The 20,298-nt window shown below is 40.1% G+C and overlaps 1 protein-coding gene across 2 annotated transcripts in view; it reads left to right on the top strand.

The window, feature by feature from the left end:
* Positions 1-20,298, top strand: part of USP31 (ubiquitin specific peptidase 31) — a gene marked incomplete at its 5' end in the record, with an annotated part of 69,907 nt that overhangs the window by 29,468 nt on the left and 20,141 nt on the right. For both annotated transcript variants that reach the window (XM_082670801.1, XM_082670802.1), the window contains 10 exons: positions 4,295-4,432; positions 6,355-6,443; positions 6,534-6,626; positions 7,242-7,377; positions 9,670-9,814; positions 14,104-14,284; positions 17,224-17,335; positions 17,941-18,035; positions 19,451-19,528; positions 20,124-20,253. In XM_082670801.1, coding sequence (XP_082526927.1) covers positions 4,295-4,432; positions 6,355-6,443; positions 6,534-6,626; positions 7,242-7,377; positions 9,670-9,814; positions 14,104-14,284; positions 17,224-17,335; positions 17,941-18,035; positions 19,451-19,528; positions 20,124-20,253 — 1,197 coding nt within the window. The remainder of the gene's footprint in view (positions 1-4,294; positions 4,433-6,354; positions 6,444-6,533; positions 6,627-7,241; positions 7,378-9,669; positions 9,815-14,103; positions 14,285-17,223; positions 17,336-17,940; positions 18,036-19,450; positions 19,529-20,123; positions 20,254-20,298) is intronic.

A 20,298-nucleotide genomic window follows, 5' to 3' on the forward strand; every position in this document is an offset into this window, starting at 1 on the left:
TATTAATTTTAGGACATCAAATAAACCAAGATTTATTAGGAAGAAAAAATCATAAAAGACAAACCAAAGCAGTGTCAGATATGGCCCAAAAGAAAAACCAAATCACTTGCTGGGACTCTAGGGGCAGAGCTTGGGTGAAGATAATGGGATGCCAGGGTCTCTGTGGTGGTCCAGCTCAACTGCTTCATTGTATGACCAGGAATCAGGTTTGGTGAGTTACCTAAGATAACCATCCGTGTGTGGCAGAGCCATGCTTGAGCCCAGGTTTCTTTTTTTTTTTTTTTTTTTGCGGTACGCAGGCCTCTCACTGTTGTGGCCTCTCCCATTGTGGAGCACAGGCTCCAGACGCGCAGGCCCAGCGGCCATGGTTCACGGGCCCAGCCGCTCCGTGGCATGTGGGATCTTCCCGGACCGGGGCACGAACCTGCGTCCCCTGCATCGGCAGGCAGACTCCCAACCACTGCGCCACCAGGGAAGACCGAGCCCAGGTTTCTTGACTCCTACTATGTTTCTTCCTTCTGTAACACACGCTAAAGGATGGTTACGAGGTTATTCTGTGTTATGGTTTCTCTGGGGAAGAAGTAAAATAAATAGTCCCTTGGGTCTCTGCAGTGGGAAGAAGTCACCGTTGTGAAGGGAAAAAGGAGCCTTTGTGTTGTGTATGTTCAGTGAGGTTTCCTTTAAAATTTCATTTAGTTTGAGATATAGTGATTTAGGGCGGGGTTGACCCAGAGCAGTTTTGGCCATAGTTACAGAGGGTTGTAGAAGTCCTGTTGCTTGTTTAGTCGTGCCCAACAAAAATCTTGTTGAGCAGCTTCAGCACAGCACCTTTTACAGAGTGATTGGAGGATAAATGCTGGATGAGTTGACGTGATAGTGGCAGGAAGCATGAATCAGATTTAATGCAATCCTGATAAAGAACTGAATGTTGTCTCCACTCTGGTGGCCACCGTGCATAAAATATCTGCTTTGACACAAAAAGAAGCATTTGATTTCAGCTAATTTGTTTCTTAGGATACATATACTGAGAACTACCTCTCCCTCCCCGTTGGGAGTAAATAAGGGAGAGGGTCCTGAACAGAAGCTTGTTATGCTTCTAGCATTTTGTGTGCCCCAACTATATGCCATGAGATTTGTCTTTACCCTTGCTGAACCTAAAACTTCCTCTCGGCAATTGGCCTCTGCTTCCTCCACAAAACGAACAAAGCTTCCCTGCCTTCCTGTCTATAACTTCTCTGAATCCATAACTATCCTTACCTCCTTCTCTCTCTCTTACCTCCTGTTGAAGATAGTTCCTCTACCTCTTTTCTGAATCCTTCCTTCTCCCCTTACTGAAGAATCCTCTTTCTTCAGGTATCTCCTTTCTGTTAGCTTCTTCCCTCAGCACTAAGTCCCTCTGTCCTGTAGGTGCCCCTTCCAGAGAGTTACGGCATCTTTCTTCCTGCCTTTTATAACCAAGCTTCTTGTATGTGAAGAGTGGTCTTCTTGTAACCATTCAGTGTCAGTACCTTTTCTTCTCCTTTAGCCTCTCTGATCAGTGTCACTGAAATTGCACAGGCAGTCAATCTCTTAATTTGCAATTCCAAAGGACCCGTCTCTGTGCTTGTCTTACTTGACTTTTCTGTGGTGGTTTACGTCGTTTCCATCTCCTTGGAGGTTTCTTCTCCGTCAGCTTGTGTGATGCCACTCTCTTCTGGCTGCTACCTCTTATCTTCTTCTTGGGCTTCTTTTCTGTGACTTGTCCCTTCTATAAGATTCTGCCCCAGCTGCCTCCTTTTCTCATTAAATGTTCCTTATTTCCTCTATGCTCATATGATAGGTGTATGTGCTCTGATTTAACTTTCCAGCTCAGATCTCTTTCCTGAGCACCAGACCTAACCTCACTTGAGATCCTGTAGGTACCTCAAACTCAACATGTTCAAAGCTCTGCAGTCCCCAGTCTCTTCCTCAGTTCCCGATTTCGTTATGCACCGAAGCCCGAAACTAAAAACCTTGGTGTCATCCCCGATTTCTTCTTTATATCACTCAATATAGTGTCACCAGTCATCTCTTTCTCTTCCATCCTGAATCAGCCACAGGTTTACCTGCTAGTGCTGCTGATGTTTTTTTTTACTGATTCATTTTTCTTTGCTAGGAGGTCTCTGTCTTCTGTAGCTCACTTTCTTTTGCTCTTCATGCCAGTGGCTTTAGTTTTGGGTCTCCTAAATGAGAACATAATCATGGCCGCAAGCCAAACCTTTTCAAGTTGGAGTAAGATGTCAAGTATATAAAATGCTACAGGGAGATTGAAAAACGTGAAGACTGAGAAAGAAGAAATTAGATTTGGTGATGTGGGTGGCGTCTGACCTCTGGGGTAAGTTTTGTAGTGTAGTGAAGACTTTTCCCCACACTCACTCCGCCTTTTGTGTACCTGTTTCTGAGGTGGCACCCAAGTGGTATCCTTCAAGTCACTTGAAATCTTGTTTGTTACCAGGGTCCTTTCTCTCCCTTGTTCACTTCGTTCAGTTAGTGAGTTTTGCCAGTGACACTTGTATATTCTCATTTGCATTGCTTTGATTTTTTCCTCCTTAACTTCGAATTTTGTAGATCATCTTTTTGTTATTCACATCTAATTGATCATCATGTTGTGATGGTTCTTCTTCATAATTAAAAATGTATCCCCTCTTTTCATCTCTGTTATCATTAATTGGAAAATACAATGGACAGTTATTAGTTCTTTGGCTTACTTTGTCATTCTTCAACTTTTAATACAATTGATCACTCTCTCCTTCGTAGCTCTCTTCTCTTGACTCTTGGGACTCCATTCTCTTGATTTTCTTGCCACATCTTTGATGGCCTTTTCTTAGTCTTCTTTTAGGGCCCCCTAAATATAGAAGTCCTCTGGATTCTGTCCTCTGGCTTGATCTCTCATGATCTTGTCTGGGCAGTCTTAGCCATACTCGTGATTTCAAGTGCCACCCATCTGTTGACCCCCAAACCTTTGTCCTGAGCGCAGACTCTTCTGCTGAGTGCCAGATCTGTTTTTTTTTTTTAGTTGTTTGCCAGGTACTTCCATTTGGAGGTTCCACAGAACTTCAGAGATAGTGGATTCTAATGGGAACTCATCATCCTCTTTTCCAGACTTCTTCCTTTTTTATTTTGTCTTGATGAAGGGAACCACCAGTGGCCCATCATCCAGATAAGACACCTGAATGACATTAATGCCTCCATCCTCACTTTCCACATTCATTAGGTCACAAATCCTATTGATTCTACTGCCCCAATTTTGAAATCTCTCTCAAATTTGCCCTCACGGACTTAGTTTAGACCCTTATTGTTTCTTGCCTGATGGTTTCATTTGTCTCCTAACTGCTCTCTCTTTGTGCAGTTGTCTCCCCTCCTTTCTCCCTACTTCCAAATCCAATATTCATAGCTAAAATTTGAGTGCTTATTATATATCATTTACATGTGAAATATTTTATATGCATTCTCACTTGACCATCACACTAAACCATTATTATCCTTTTTACTTTGGAGCAGAGTAGGCCAGGCCTCACAAATATTGGTAGGACAGAGAGATCTGAATTCAGGCTATATGCTCCAGAGCCCATAATCTTAATTTTAATTAACCAGTTCACCTACAGCCATTCATGGCCACCCCTCTTTGCATACTCTAGTTTGGAAGCAAGTCACTGTCACAGTCTATATTCAAGGTTGTGGGGCGGGGTTGGGGGGTTAAGATCCAACTCCTGGATTATTGACATAAATTATTCAGAATTCTTCTTTAAGGAAGATTTATCTCTTCCCACTTATTTATTCACTCAGTCATTTACCTTACATAGACTTGGTTATTTTATACTTTGGTTTATAATCAAATACTGTGATACTTATTTAACCAATTCTCATTTTTTTTCTTTTACTTTTTAAAAAATTGAGGTATAATTGACATATAACATTAGTTTCAGGTTAACAACATAATGATTTGATATTTATAACGATTCTCATTTTTAAGATGTTCAAGTTATTACCAGTTTTTTGCTATTAGTGAATGAATATCTTAGAAGTCTTGGCATGCTGTGTTGATGGTTTCCTTTACATATATTCCTAAAAGTAGGATTGTTGGGTAGGTGCATTTAAAAGTTTTTGGTACATGGGTGAGGTTTTTACATTGAGCATCTGTTTTCATATTTGCTGTCTTTCCAGGAAGTACTCTCTAACACCCTTGAGATCTTGCGTTCCTCTTTGGGATTATGAATAGTTAATGTTTAAAGCCAGGAACTCACAACTCTTCATGCTGATTTATTTACCTGTGTAGAGTATTGTGTCAAAGAATGCACTGCAATATCGGGGGAATTCCCAGCATGATGCCCAGGAGTTTCTGCTGTGGCTTTTGGACCGAGTTCATGAAGACCTCAATCATGCTGTGAAGCAGAGCGGCCAGCCTCCTCTGAAGGTAAGGGCGCGCCCTCAGGGCAGTCAGGGAGCAGTGAGTGGCTGCAGCACAGGCCACCGGTGAACCGGTGAACTAGTGAGGAGTGAGTATAGATTCTTCTTCCAAACCTCCTCTGAGGAGTTGTTGCAGTTTGCAGTTAGTTAATATAGTAAAATTGACTAAGCTCTGGGTGAGTATAAAATTCATGGATACTTAGGGACTATTTCCTCTGTTTACCACTGTGCTGGCAGTGTCAGATAGGAGCTTACACTCTCATGAGAGGGGACACATTTGCATGTATGACTACCTTTAGACTGACATTAACGGATTCCATCTCGCTAAACTGTTTTTAAAGCAGAAATTTGCTTTCTATTCCAATGAGACATAGTCTGTAGATCATTGGAATGTGAATACACAATCAAAAAGGAAATGTATTGATGTCTCTGCTGTTAGGATTCGATTTGAGTGTAGGAACTGAACCCTTAGAATATACTTACTGAGAAACAGTGATTCATTCTCAATTTTTATTTATGTAATCTTAGTATGATGGGTAAAATGATTTATATAATGCAAATAAAGTGTTCTCTCACAGCTTTAAAAATTTTTGATAATTCTTTTCTGTACCTCAAATTTTATTTTATTTTATTTATTTATTTTTATATCTTTATTGGAGTATAATTGCTTTACAATGTTGTGTTAGTTTCTGCTGTACAACAAAGTGAATCAGCCATACGTATACATATACCCCCATATCCCCTCCTTCTTGAGCCTCCCTCCCACCCTCCCCATCCCACCTCTCTAGGTCATCACAAAGCACTGAGCTGATCTCCCTGTGCTATGCGGCAGCTTCCCACTAGCTATCTATTTTACATTTGGTAGTGTATATATGTCAGTGCTACTCTCTCACTTCGTCCCAGCTTCCCCTTCCCCCCACCCCCGTGTCCTCAAATCCGTTCTCTATGTCTGCATCTTTATTCCTGCCCTGCCACTAGGTTCATCAGTACCACTTTTTTAGATTCCATATATATTTGTTAGCATACGGTAGTTGTTTTTCTCTTTCTGACTTACTTCACTCTGTATGACAGACTCTAGGTCCATCCATCTCTTTACAAATAACTCAATTTTGTTCCTTTTTATGGCTGAGTAATATTCCATTGTGTATATGTGCCACATCTTCTGTATCCATTCATCTGTCGATGGACATTTAGGTTGCTTCCATGTCCTGGCGATTGTAAATAGTGCTGCAGTGAACATTGTATATACCTCAAGTTTTAAATTTCTAGTTTTGGTAAGTTGTTGAAGTATTCTGATTCAGGGTCCTTTGTGCCTGAACATTCTGTACTCTCATATGACTATATGCTTGCGGCTGACTTTCCCACCAGATTGAGACGTACTCAAGGGCAGGCACTGTGTCTCATTATCTTTGTATCTTAATGCCCTTTGCATTGCTCTCTGCACGTGGTAGCTGATGCTCAGTAACTGTAAGGGGGAGGGACATGAAAAGGTTAAGTAAAATGGAAGTAGAAATATTAGGCCCAGATAAGCAGCAGAGGTAATACGTGCCAGACAAAACATTCTCTTTAGGCAGGGGAGGAATGGGCACTTCTGAATAGTTGGGATTACTTCCTGGAAGAGGTTGGAGGGGGCCCTTTGAGAGGTGGAGGGGGATTGGAGCGCTCTGGGGAAGGACTGCCCGACTGCCTGGATGGGGTGGAGAGACGGATAAGCACTGTGTCTGGGAGAGCCTGTGAGGCGATGAGTCCATGTGATCCACACCCCGGCATCTGTGTTCTGGTCCCTTTAGCAGATGTCTTTCCCTGAAACATCTGGATCTGATGCAGATCTTGGAAAGGAGGTCAAGGACATCTGTGACATTTTTAGGCTCATCTTTAATCAAGAGCTGGCACTTTTAGTCTGTGAAATTGTACTTTATTTTTTTTTAGCCACCATCAGAGACTGATATGATGCCCGAGGGACCATCTTTTCCTGTCTGTAGCACTTTCGTACAAGAACTTTTTCAAGCCCAGTACAGGTACGAGCAAATTAAAATTTCCCTTATGTTGTGTGCTTATGTAGTTCTAGGTGATCTTAATGTGAGTGTCTTACATTTTTATTTTTGCAGATCTTCTTTGACATGTCCTCATTGCCAGAAGCAGAGCAACACTTTTGATCCTTTCCTCTGCATTTCTTTGCCAATTCCACTACCCCACACAAGGTAAGAACAGAGTTAATAAAATTAAGACTATATTCCTATATGTTCCTTTTCCTCTGTAGGCTCCTGTTGGGACTTCTTGCATATTTAAACAAGTAATAGGCTTAGTGATAAATTGAATACAGGCATTGTTAAGGCCTTATAGAAATTTATAAATGCCTTTCTGAGTTTGCAGGGTGAGCAGGTGCATGGGGCAAGCAAGTCTTTTTGGTTGGTCTGGTTGTAGTCTGTTCCGCCTATAGGTCATCCACCTATAGTATTGGGGCCGGAGAAGGTTGCTGAATGCCTTCTAGAGCCTCTAGAGACCTTACGTTCCACTTTGAATTAGCTGCTTTATTTGAACTATTCCTTGAAATTTCTAGGAGTTACGCTGTTATAAAGAAAATACAAAGCACAGAACCAAGTATTGATATGCTGTATTTTTGTTGTGCTGCCTTTATTATTATGCTGTATTGCCTTTTCCAAAGAGTTCTTGATTGTTGTTTGATAGTTCTACTTAGGTCCAATTAAAGGTGTGGGTTAGCTTTAGTTTTGTTGATTCCAGGTCAGGGTTGTCCTGCTTCTATATTTTAGTTGAAGTAAGTGACTAATAAGAATATCTGACTTTGATCTGTACAGGCCTCTGTATGTCACTATAGTGTATCAAGGGAAATGTTCTCACTGCATGCGGATTGGTGTGGCCGTGCCTCTGTCCGGGACTGTCGCCAGACTTCGGGAAGCAGTGTCTATGGAAACAAAGATCCCCACTGATCAGGTAATAAGCTTGCTAAGACCGATTACACACGGGCCACAAAAGTGTTGCTTTCTTTTCTTCTGGAATTTTGTAACAGTTCTCAGCCAAACATGGTTGGAGAGAAATTTAAAACCAGTTGTTTCTAGTGTTGAGGGAAAAAATGAAAAATTAGGATCCAAAGGAGAAAAATATACACAAAAACTTCTCATGCTTCATTTAATTGTATATATATATATTTAAAAGGAAAAGCTATGACTTTACACCAAGACCTTCTTTCAGCTTTGTTTATAAAGTATAATTAGTTAACACCTCTTAAATCATTCTGTGGGTGCTCATGTGGGCAATAGGAAGAGCATCCTGTGGTATTTGAAGGTCAGAGAGGCTCAGAAAACTCAACCAGTGGCTCTTGAAAATCCCTTCCCATTATGGTGATAAGAATGGGCCTGTTTCTAGTACAGTACATATAGGTGCTCAGTTTGGTTTATTTTCTGATTAAAGCTAGGCTAGAGTCTCTTACCTTGCTTAGAGAAGAGAAAGGAAAGTTGTATCTCCTCCCTTTCTTTTTTGGGTAAATTTTTGATAAGTAGTTATATTGACCGAAAATAATTTTGGCCTGTTGGTGACTTGACATACTTTTGCATACTCTTTTACTCAATTCACTGTTGGGGTTTTATTTGGAAAAAAATTCCCTATTTAAAATTTACCAAGGAAAGATGATCCAGTGGCTGAATAGCTTTCCCTAGATAACTTCTGGAAGCTGCTGTGTAATCATGTGACTAATAAAGGTGTTTTGTACTTTGGCCTCCTGTGACCTCATTTGAGAAGTTACCACAGTAAAACAAAAACAACCAGCAGTGTTGCCCTGATATAGCAAATATCTCATATTTTCATAGGCCAAGTACTGGCAGATTGATAAAATGTTCACATTTTTCCTTACTTTGAGGTGCTCATTGATTTATTTACTTATTTATTTATTTTAAATTCAAGGTGAGGGAAAAGACAGAAAGAGGGAGGCTTAGGTGTGTGTCCGAGGCAGATCTGTCTGTATCTTTAAATCTTCCAGTGCTGTCTGGCTCTTTTTGCATTGTTTAAATGAGTGATGTAATTACAAGTTTGTTTTTGACCTCAGCTTGCTGGAGAAAGTGAATTATACTTGCATGTTCACCTTCAGGAAAACAATACGGTCATTAAAATCATTAGAAGAAAAAAGGGCCAGAAATATTTTTCTTGGACTGTTTGTGGAATATGCCACCAAGCTCCTTTCACCTCATCAACTCATAGTATGTTTGTGATAGTACAGGGGACCTTAGGGGTCCAGTCCAACCCCCTCATTTGAAGGAGGCCCAGAGAAACCATGTGACTTGTTCAAGATCACAGGGCTGGTTGGCAGTGGCAGGCCAGAATTGGAACTTCTTCAAGCTCAGTCCAGTGCTTTTTCACTAGAGGGTGCTGCTGAGCACGTAATGAGGTCTCTAAATGTCTCCATTGTCTTTTTCCCCATCTTTTGTTTTTCTTTCATTACAAAATACTCAACCATTTCAGAAACTTAACTTAGAAGTGAAAGTATCTTGTACTAAGTATCTTAAGAACTAAGGGTTACTAACTTTAATACTGTGTTGTATATTCATTCATATTTTTTCCTGTGCATGTACTACATTAATATTTTATGAAAATGGAACCGTGTAGTCACATTTTTCTTTCCCTACTTTTAATATTTACTTAGGACATCTTTCCACGTTAGTGCAAATATATGCAGCTCATTCTTTGGAAGCGCTTTATAATTCCAGTAGAACTATAGTATAGTTAGCTAGTTCCTTTTGTTGGACATTTGAGTTGATTTCATTTTTTTTCCAACACAAATGTCCATGATTATTTGACATTTTTTAATCTGAAAAGAAGAAAATTTAATGGTAGGAGAAAGTCTCGGAGTCAGATGTGGACTCTATCCTCGCTACGAGGCTGAGTAGTTGTATAACCTTAGGCAAGTCACTCCGTCTCTCTTTAGTTTCTTCCCCCTGTGAAAGAAGGGCCTTAGACTTTGTATCTGCTGAGTCTCTTCACCAAAACTTAGAGGAAACTCTGGATTTAGTGCCACAGCACTCTGAAATCAGAGTATGTTGTTATACAATCATAGAAGATATTGTGCTTCCAAGACTCTCTTATTAAAGGCAAATCACATCGGCTTGATGAGGTGTTTCCAAGCCCTCAGATCACTGCAGTCCTGCTGGTCTGGAGACGTTCACAGCTGGATTGGGAGATCAATTTATATTGACTTTCCAGTTATCCAACTATTTACATTTTTCCCATTTTTAGATTGTGTTAACAGAAATGTACTATGATGGGTTCCATCGTTCCTTTTGTGACACAGACGACCTGGAAACAGTCCATGAAAGCGACTGCATTTTTGCCTTTGAGACTCCAGAAATATTTAGGCCTGAAGGAATTCTCAGTCAAAGAGGTAAATGAGTATCTGTTTCCATAATACCACCTGGGTTTGCAGGTCTAACAAATGTCTACCCTCTTAGATTATATGATGGTATAATTTTTTTAAATTGTGGTAAAATACACATAACACATCTTTTTATGATGGTATAAATTTTAGGTAACATATTTCCCTGGCAGAAGGCAGTTCTTGGAAAAAACTTTGTTCCTGGCCTTAGTGTTCTTCAAGATCCTAGGGCTTCTATTCTGTTTGCTGTACTCCAGTGTTGTCAAAACATCAGTGTCTCCTGGGAACTGATTAGAAATGCAAATTCTTAGGTGCCACTCGAGACCTGCTGAACAGAAACGCTGGGGGCAGAGCCCAGCAATCTGTTTTTAACAGGTGATTCTGATGCGTGTGAAAGTTTGAGAACCGCTGCTCTACCCAGTCTTGCCAGTATTTTCTACTGGTGATTTTTAGAGCTAAACTCTCCACTAGCCCCCACTTTTCTTCTGGTTCCATTCCCTGACTTCCAGCTGTCCACTGGAAACTCTATTTATGGTCCTACAGGTATCTTACACTGAGCGTTTCTTTCTTAGCTCCTCTTGCGTTTCTTCCGTGAAATGCGGCATCACCATCCTTCTCTTCACCCAAGCTGGACCCAAACACTTCTCCCTCAGATTTTGACTTAAATTCACAACTGAAGTTTTCCTCTGCATTCTACTGCGACTGACACAGTGCAGACCAGTCTCAACTGGGCTTTTCTAGTAACTTCTTTATCCCTGGGCTTTCTCCCGTTCAGTTATTTCTTCACAGCACCACCAGACTTATTCTGACGTACAGTTCTGACCACGTTACGTGCTTATTGATTTACCAGTGCTTCCCTTTTGTCTGCGATTAAATCTGAATACCTGGGAAGAATGCATGGCCCCTCATGATTTGGTCCTTGCCTTTTTTTCAGCCTCTACTATATTCCATTTTCTTCCCCATGTACCCTATCCAAGTTACTCTTTATTTCTGGAACATGCCACATGCTTTTATACTTTCCCTACTGTTCGCTTTGCTAAAAATTCATTCCTCCAGGTCCCGTCTCATTAGCTCCTACTTTGTCTCCCCTAAGGACACCTCCCAATCTCCCCATCCCACCCAGTCCTAAGCAGTCGTTATTCTACTTTCTGTCTCTATAGACTTCCCTAGTCTAGACTTCGATATGAATGGAATCGTATAATAAGTGGCCTTTTGTGACTTGTTTCTTTGCTTAGCATAGTGTTTCAAGGTTCATCCACATTGTAGCATATATCAGTCCTTCATTCCTTTTTATGGCTGAGTATTATTCCATTATATGTATACACCACATTTTGTTTATCCATTCATCTGCTGATGGACATTTGAGTTGTTTCCACCTTTTGGCTATTATGAAATACTGCTGCTATGACCATTCATGTACAAGTATTTGTTTGAATACCTATTTTCAGTTCCTTTGTAGGTATGTACCTAGGAGTGGAAGTGCTGGGTCATATGGTAATTCTATGTTTAACTTTCTGAGGAGTTGCCAGACTGTTTTCCATAGCAACTGCATCATTTTTCATTCCCACCAACAATATATGAGGGTTATAATTTCTCCACATTCTTGCCAGTGTTTGTTATTTTCTGTCTTTTTGATTATAGCCATCCTAGTGGGTGCAAAGTGGTATGTCATTGTGATTTTTATTTGCATTTTCCTAATGACAGATCATGTTGATCATCTTTTCATGTGGTTTTTGGCCATTTGTGTATCTTCTTTAGAGAAATGTCTGTTCAAGTCCTTTACCTACTTCAAAATTGTGTTGCTTGTCTTTTTGTTTTTGAGTTGTAAGAGTTCTTTATATCTGCTGGATACTAGACCTGTATCAGATATATGACTTGCAAATATTTTCTCTCATTCTGTGGGCTATCTTTTTACTTCCTTGGTAGTGTTTTTTGATGCACAGAAGTTCTTAATTTTATGAAGTCGTATCCAAGAATCCACCACCAAATCCAAGGCCATGAGGTTTACCTGTGTTTTCTTCTAAGAGTTTTATAGTTTTAGCTCTTACATTTGGGTCTTTGATGCATTTTGAGTTAATCTTTGCGTGTGGTGTGAAGTAGGAGTTCAACTCCATTCTTTTGCATGTGAATATTCAGTAGTCCCAGCACCATTGTTGAAGAGATTATTCTTTCCTCATTGAATGGCCTTGGTACCCCTGTTGAAAGTTCTTATTTTAGTTCCTCTTTTCCTTCACCTCTACTTCTAGAGGTCTCTGGTGCCTCTAGTCTCTGAACCTTTGGTAATTCTGTATTTTGGGTTGGTCGGCTTTCTGCACTGCCAGCTTAGGATTCAGTTTTCTCTGGTCTACTCATATTTACATTATTATTTTTTTGAGTCTTATTTCAGTTGTCATTCTTTGACTTGGGAGCTTTTTTGTTTATTTTCTAGTTGTTGTGTTTTCAGGCATGTGCTTTTGTTTGTTTAAATTGTTTTCTAATTTTAGTTGCATTATAGTAAACAATAGCCAATCATCACCTTGTCCAGAAAACCTTTCCTCACTTCCCCCACCCCAGACTGGCTGACTGACTTCTGCTCTCCTGTGTTCCAGTGTAGCTTCTGCTCATCTCTGACACTGGCACGTTGTATGGAAATGCTCTGTTCTCTATCCTTCCTACCAAACTGTGAAATTCTCTGCAGTTGGGACTACACTTTGCTTTATCTTTCTGCACCTAGCAGTTTAGTGTACTTCGTAATACACAGCGAGAGCCCAGTTAACGTTCGTTTAACTGAAAATTTCCCCCAGTCCCCCTTCATACCCCAATTGCTTACGGTTAACACTAAGTTTCTATTTATAAATGAACTTGGTGAGGTCCAAGGTTATATAGTCTATCCAGAGAGCGCCTTTGTTGGAAGAATATACCACTAGTGAATATGCATAAGCCTCTGTTCTTCACAAAGGCCTCATCGATATTTTGTTGGTGCATATGAGGCTACTGTCTTCCCCAGTTCACCGGCGAGGGAGCTGAGACTTAGGTTAGGTCACGGGCCCAGGTCACACAGTGGGTAGTGACGGGCCTGGACTATGAATGCGGAGCTTGACTTCTGAGCAGTTGAGTGGTATCCTCTCATCTCATTGGGAATCCTGATCACTTTTAGCAGAACTGGTCTTCCCAGCCTTACTTCTGCCAAGAACCTGGGAAATGAGCCTGTTAATTGTCTCAGATTCAGACTTCTATTTATTTTTCTCATACCAAAGTTTAAGGTGGTTGTGAAGTGAAATCTGCTGCTCTTTTGTGATTTCTCTATGGTATTTAAGCTTAAAAAGTTTTCTTCCCTCTAATAGCTTGGTGAAGATTCAGTTCTTCCTTATTTCTAGTTTCTGTGTTCTCGTTTCTAAACTCTAATTAATCTGGAATTTATTTGAGTATTAACTCTGTATGTTAATAGGTTCAGCAAATCTCCTGTTGCTGGATATTTAGGTTATTGCTGGAGTTTTGCTGTGGATACTTTTGTGTAAACCACCTTTTATTTTATTCCCCTTTTGGTGATATTGTTATTATTTCTTTGGTGTGGTAGTGGTGGAGGGCTTCTTCTGTTCTCCAGTTTGGGGTATCATTTCCTTAGGCTATACTTCCGAAGGATTAAAGAAATGATCCATTATTTAGTCAAGCATTTATTGAGTTCCTACTAAGTGCAGGACCTTGTGCTAGGTGCTGAATTGCTAAGTACCTCTGATTGACAGATAGCTCTGCTTTGGGGCATGTCTGAAGACCTGGTTTTTAGCAACCAGCACTGTGCCTGTCAAACATATATTTTTGTTCACTTTATTGTAGGTCAATCCAGGCTAGTTGATTGTATTAAAGTTCCATAATGGCTGTGAGTTTCTTATAAGTCTGGGTCTAAAGTGGGGAAAAGAAGCTGCTATTGGAATATTGAAGATCATTCTACATGTACTAGTCTTTATTTTTTATTAAAATTTTTTTATTTGGTTGCTGCTTGTATGGTCTCACTTTAAGTTTGTCTTGGTGGGTCATCTCTGCAAACTTGCCATTCTAAAACTAATATTCATTGAAGTGAAGAGCTTTAATTTTCAGTTTTTAAGGTAGTAGGTAGGTAAGGCGAGTTTAAATGAAATAATGGATGCAAAAAATTTTCTTATGACTAGATGAGTAATCTCAAAGTAGGTCATTTGTTCCTTTTTTCAATTGCAGCTTAAATAACATAACGACAACTTCTTAATTTCCCTAATGGGTAAATTTTTTGTAATGAAAGAATAAAAAATTTTGAAGAGATAAAGTAAGTTTTCATTTTGTTTTAGGAATCCACTTAAACAACAACCTTAACCACTTGAAGTTTGGCTTGGATCATTATAGACTGTCTTCTTCTACACAAGCAGCAGCAAAGCAGGGGAGAGCGGACTTAACCCCCACGACAGCAGGAAGCGACAAGATTGTTCTGTTAGTGTGTAACCGAGCCTGCACTGGGCAGCAAGGGAAAAGGTGAAGACCAACTTATTTTCCAATAAATATTGAGACTTTAAAAGTCTAATATTTTCAAATGTTTTAAAGTAGGGATAAAAAAAATCCTTACTTTTAGTAGTTAATTGTTGATTCTGATATTTAGAAAGAGCATGTGTGTAAATTGACCTGATTTGAGGGGTTGGGAGGGGGAGAAGATAAAATTAGGATGATAAGATCGGAGTTAGAATGGCTCCCAAGCTCATGTAGTTTTTAAGGGCACATTTCTCTTGTATATTTTCAGCTCAAGATCCTCCTGGGTATCTAGACCTATAGACCTATATCCAGCTACTTTCTTTACAGCATTTTTTCTTCTATTAATTCTTAACAAATCTACTTGGATGGCACGTGCACCTCAGTCTCGTGTTCCAAACTGAACCCATTGTGTTTCCCTATAAACCTGACCCTCCAGTATTTCCTGGCTTGGCAAATGGCACCAGTATTCAGCTGCATGTAGTCAGACATTTGGGAGTTAGAAATCTCTCTCAAATCTGTTTCCTTCTGTAAGAATTTATGGGAGTTACTTTTCTTTTTTTTTTCCTAAACATCTTTATTGGAGTATACTTGCTTTACAATGTTACGTTAGTTTCTGTATGGGAGTTACTTTTAAAGTAACTTTATCACAATAGTAATGTAACTTGAGTAATAACAAGATATGGATGTGTCTCAGGGAGGAAGGATACTGTGTTTCTAATATTTGTCAGAGTAGCATTTATATTAACTTTTTAAAATGTTGCTTTGAAATAAGTTTCTTATTTAAGAATGGTAAATAATGTAGAAGCAAAATGTGTTGATTTGTATGTTTGTGACGTTCATTAGCAGCTCCTTTAGTGTTTACAGTGTGTTGGCCACTATTCTGAACACTAGGGATACAGCAGGATCTGTGTGTTCTCGTGGAGCTTGCATCCTAGTTAGGACAGAGCCACTAAAGACAAGATGTTAAAACATGCGGGTGTGATAGAACGTGCTGGTGGGGTCTCTAGCAAAACCGTATTAGAGAGGGAGGCGAGGGGGGCCTCCCTGAGGACGCAGCAGCTGGGCTGAGCCGAGTGGGAAGGTGCGAACTGTGTGAGCCTCTTGGGAAGGGATCCCGTGAAGAGGGGACATCGAGTACAAAGATGCTGAGATTATGGCTGAGTAATATTCTGTTGTATATATGTACCACATCTTTATCCAGTCCTCTGCTGATGGACGTTTAGGGTGCTTCCACGTCTTGATTCCTGTAAATAGTGCTGCTGTGAACATTGGGGTGCAGGTATCTTTTCGGATTACGGTTTTCCCTGGATATTACCGAGGGAAAGGGGGCAAGGGATAAATTGGGAGATTGGGATTGACATATACATACTACTATATATAAAATAGATAACTAATGAGGACCTACTTGTATAGCACAGGGAATTCTACTCAGTACTCTGTAATCCCCTATGTGGGAAAAGAATCTAAAAAAGAGTGGATATATGTATATGTAGAACTGATTCACTTTTCTGTACACCTGAAACTAACACAACATTGTAAATCAACTATACTCCAATGAAAATTAAAAAGAAAAAAAGTTGCTGAGGTTAGAAGGAGCTTGACATGTTTAAGGGACAGAAGAAAAGGCAGCTCATCGTATTTATATAAAATAAAGAAATTATGAAATCCCTTTCATGATGCTAGTCTCTTAAAAGTGAGGGCATCGTCGTGTGAAAAATATGGCCTACTGATTTACACATCGTGCTTGTAACTTATTTCGCATCACAGTTGTCTTTAGGAAGGTAGGCTCACTCTTGAGTACTACTGTGAGTAAACTGGTACTTGTTAGGAGCGGGTTTCTTGGTGACCTTAGCACCCCCGCTTTGGCCTGAGTCAGGGTTTATCTGTTTGTTTATTCACTTGTTCATTCATTCATTCAGCATCTACTGTTGTCTAGGTATGGCTGTTTGGGCTAGGAAGATAAGTCGGTCACAGTTCCTGCTGTCAGGTAACACAGTCTGTTGGTGGAGGCAGCAGAATAAGCAGGCAGTATTTGTAGTGCAGCCGAGCTCAGGGAACAGATCAACAGGGTGCCGGTGGCTCCTTCTGCGGACGAGTAGGAAATAGCTTAAACGAAGAGTGAGAAGGGTAGTCCAGACTGAGGGAATTGGCTGTACGTTGGCGGTGTGAGTCGGACGCATTCAGAGCACAGCATGCAGGTCTGAATGGCTGGGGCTTGGGTGAGAGTTAAGGCTAGGCCAGTGCTCCTCCACGTTGGCTGCATATTAGAATCACCTGGGGAGCTCCTCAAACAGCCTTAGTGCTCCAGCCACAGACCAGAGGGATTGCAGCAGAATATCGGGGGAATCATTGTGTTTTAAAGTTCCCTGGCTGATTTCAGCCTGCAGCCACTGCTGAGAACCATGGCTCTGCCTCTGATTCTCTAACACCTGTGAGCTCAGCACTGGATAGGAAACCTGGCAGGGGCCATGTGACTTCTGCCCTAGGCTAGGAGCTGACTTTTAGTGTCAGTCACTTGCCAGTGCCTTCCTTGTTGTCAGGCCACCCGGATGTGGCTGCCTCCCTGCTAGACCTTCCAGCCCTGTCTTTTCCTCTGGCACCTAACCCCTTATATGTTTGACCCATGCTGCTTGCTAGACTCGTGTCCACTCCCACCTGCTTTCCTCCCCATCTCCACTAATCCTGTCATCTTATTACCTGGCACCATACTCTGTTAAAAGCCATTTTGGTGTATGAGTTGTTAAATTTCATTTAGAAATCTCAGTTTCCCTTCTGACTGTTTCATCCACTTATGAGAGTATTAAATTTCCTGTTTGTTTTATTTTGAGAACTGTCCTAAAACTAATTGTATTGTGATTCCATTTAAAAAGGTCATGAATAAGGAGTTACAGTATTAAAGGAATTGTCATACCTTTTAAGGTGATTATAATATTTATGTGTGCTAGATTTGGACTACCTTTTGTGCTGCACTTAGAGAAGACAATAGCATGGGACCTTCTGCAGAGGGAAATCTTGGAGAAGATGAAGTATTTCTTGAGGCCCACAGTTGGCATTCAGGTGTGTAAGCCTTTTGGTACTCCAGCATAGCATGTGTGTACCCAGTGAAGAAAGTGATTACAGTGAGATTGGAAGTTCAGACCTTTGCCCTTAGGGAAGACCAGACACTGAGCTGGAATGCTGGGGAGCCCTGGAGAAAAGCTGCGTAGTAAAATCTGCTGTGTTCAGGTTTTCCAGAATGAGGACTGTCCCTCATTTTATGAAGGGAGCTGACCACTGCACGGTTTTCCATGCACTGCCGGGTGTTCCTTTATAATGTTTGTCTAATAAAGTTTAGCACGTGATCGGCTTGGAGAGATTTTGTAGACTATCTATATATTTTCAAAATTATGATTTCTTTGTTAAGGTATCCGTGGAAAACTTATATTAATGTTCAGCTAAAGTAACATATTACTTGTCTTGCGTAACATATTTGATATGTTAATTGCATTTGGGGCAATCATACTTAAAGTGTATTAGAGTGGCTCAACAGCCTCCCAGAATGTTGTAGAGAAGCATTTTGCAAAACAGTTTGCTCTCGCTCTAATCTGTTTTGGAAATGCCCCGGTGAACCACATGCCCTCGAAGAGAAACTCAGCCTGATTTACCTTTGCCATTTGTTGCAGGTGTGTCCATTCAGTTTGCGAGTGGTCAGTGTCGTGGGAATAACATACTTGCTGCCCCAGGAGGAGCAGCCCCTGTGCCACCCAACAGTAGAAAGGTAAAAAAAAAAAAAAAATCACCTTCTAGACTTTCATATATGTTTGTGTGTAATTTCTAGTGATGTCTGATGTAATTTCCACGTAAGTGTGGTGGGTCCTCCAGGCTCACTTAGAAAGTAAACACTTATTTTAATTTTGATTCATATTTGAGTAGGGTATGTTTTATGATCTTTTTTGGAATCGGGAAAGCCTAGAGTACTAAGTAAATTGATTGGTCTCAGGACCGCAGATGAATTGCACTTTCATATTCATCAAGATAAAAGTTTTCCAAAGTAGGATTCTAATCATAACACTTTCCTTCTTGAAATCCTTAAATGGTAACCCGTGGCCTCAAAGATAAAGCCCAGTTTCCACAGTATGTGAAGTTCTCCACAGTTTGAACCCTGACTACTTCCCTTCTGTCAGGCCTCTTTCTTCTCCCCACTATATTAAACATTCAGCAGCATCAAAGTACTGAGGGTTGTTTGAACGCACAATATGGTTTTATGTGTGCCTTTGCACGTGTAGTTTCCTCTGTTGATAATTCATTCCTTCTGAGCCTCTCTTCACACTGTCCCTCCTCTCCCCCTTAGAATTATCTTCTCCCTCTGCTATGTCTGTGCTTCTACATACTTCTGTTATTAATAAAGTAATAGAGATATGTGTATATAGACACACGATACATATGTGGATACATATAAATATAAAAACACATTATTGTTTTTATTATAATGACTTTTTCAACAAATATCGTAGTGCCCTGCATTTCAGGATTCCAAAAAAGTATACAACATGGTTCTGTTTGAAAGCAACTCACTGTTTGGTTTTAGAGATTAGAGTTAATAGATTAGATAATGATCCAAAACATTGCAAAACTTAAAAACTATTTGATGGGTAATACTGACTGTTAATGCTGAGTATCTCAGGAGATGGCCAAGGAGCCAAGGAGCTCAGGGGAAATAAGTGAGGTGAAACTTGAGGGGTGCCTTGTAGGAAGGCACAGTTTACATTGGTGTGGGCATGGTCCAGGGACCAAGCGTGGCCTATGGGGGCAGGTGGAGAGATGCAGGAGCAGAGTTTGTTCCCAGAGAGACTATCGTCCCGTCCAGTCTCTATTGATTTGGTGAGATATTGGACAAAAATTGGAAAGATCATAACATCTTAAGAGTTATTGTGGATGACCTTATAGTGTGGTACTAAATTTATTCCAATATCTTTATTTCCATATTGAATATTTTAATTTAAGGATTTTTCAGTCCAGTTGTAATCAAGTTATTAAATAAGAGTTTATAATGGTCAGAAACCTTTTCTGATGGGGAACGATGATGAAGATTTTCAGCAATCACACTATGATTTCAGATTTCAGATAGGATGTATATTTAATTAAAATCATTTATTTAGAAAGTAATATGTGACTTCCTTCCCCATCCTATAGGGCACTAAAATCTTGTGGACCAGGTGGCACTGCTCATGTGAAATTAGTGGTAGAATGGGACAAGGAGACAAAAGATTTGTAAGTATTTTTTTTTACTTAGTGTTTGTAGAGTCATTGTCTTAATTATCACTATAATAGCATACCTTTGATCTTTCAAATTAGCTGAAACACAAACCTCTGTTTTCTTTAGCTAAGTATCCAAGTGTGTTGCTGATCCTTTATTTAAGTAATTTATTATTTCTCTCCTACACATTCTGTCATCTGGATCCCAGAACCTTAGAACGTTTGTTTGCTGCTAATGAGACAGAAGCTATATATTCATTAACTACTGTGTAGGTCAAATTACTTCTTTTATTACAGACCCATTAACTCTAGCAAGTTATGCCAAATGCATGCCCTTTGATACAGAGGACAAGGATATATGATTAATCAGTACAGTTTGTGCCCAATCCCAGAAAAAACAATTCCAAGTTATTTCTTGAAAATAACGTTATAGATAGAGAACGTCTCACGACATTTTGGAACATAGAAAAGTTGGATTGCCACTTTTACTTTCTTATATATTGACCTTTTTGGTTATGAATTTACAGCCACGTTGTGAAGCTGTTAATTGTATTTTGTATCAGTTTTCCAAGACATTCACTAATACATGCTTTTTCTCCCCCGACTGCAGCTTGTTTGTAAATACCGAAGATGAGTATATCCCTGATGCAGAAAGTGTCCGGCTGCAAAGGGAGCGTCACCATCAGCCTCAAACTTGCACTTTATCCCAGTGTTTCCAACTCTACACCAAAGAGGAGCGGGTAAGGGTTGGGCAGCATTTGTTGGGTGGTGAGGGTAGTAGGGAG

The sequence above is a fragment of the Grampus griseus genome, assembly GCF_964374135.1.
Source record: "Grampus griseus genome assembly, chromosome: 14".
NCBI lineage: Eukaryota > Metazoa > Chordata > Mammalia > Artiodactyla > Delphinidae > Grampus > Grampus griseus.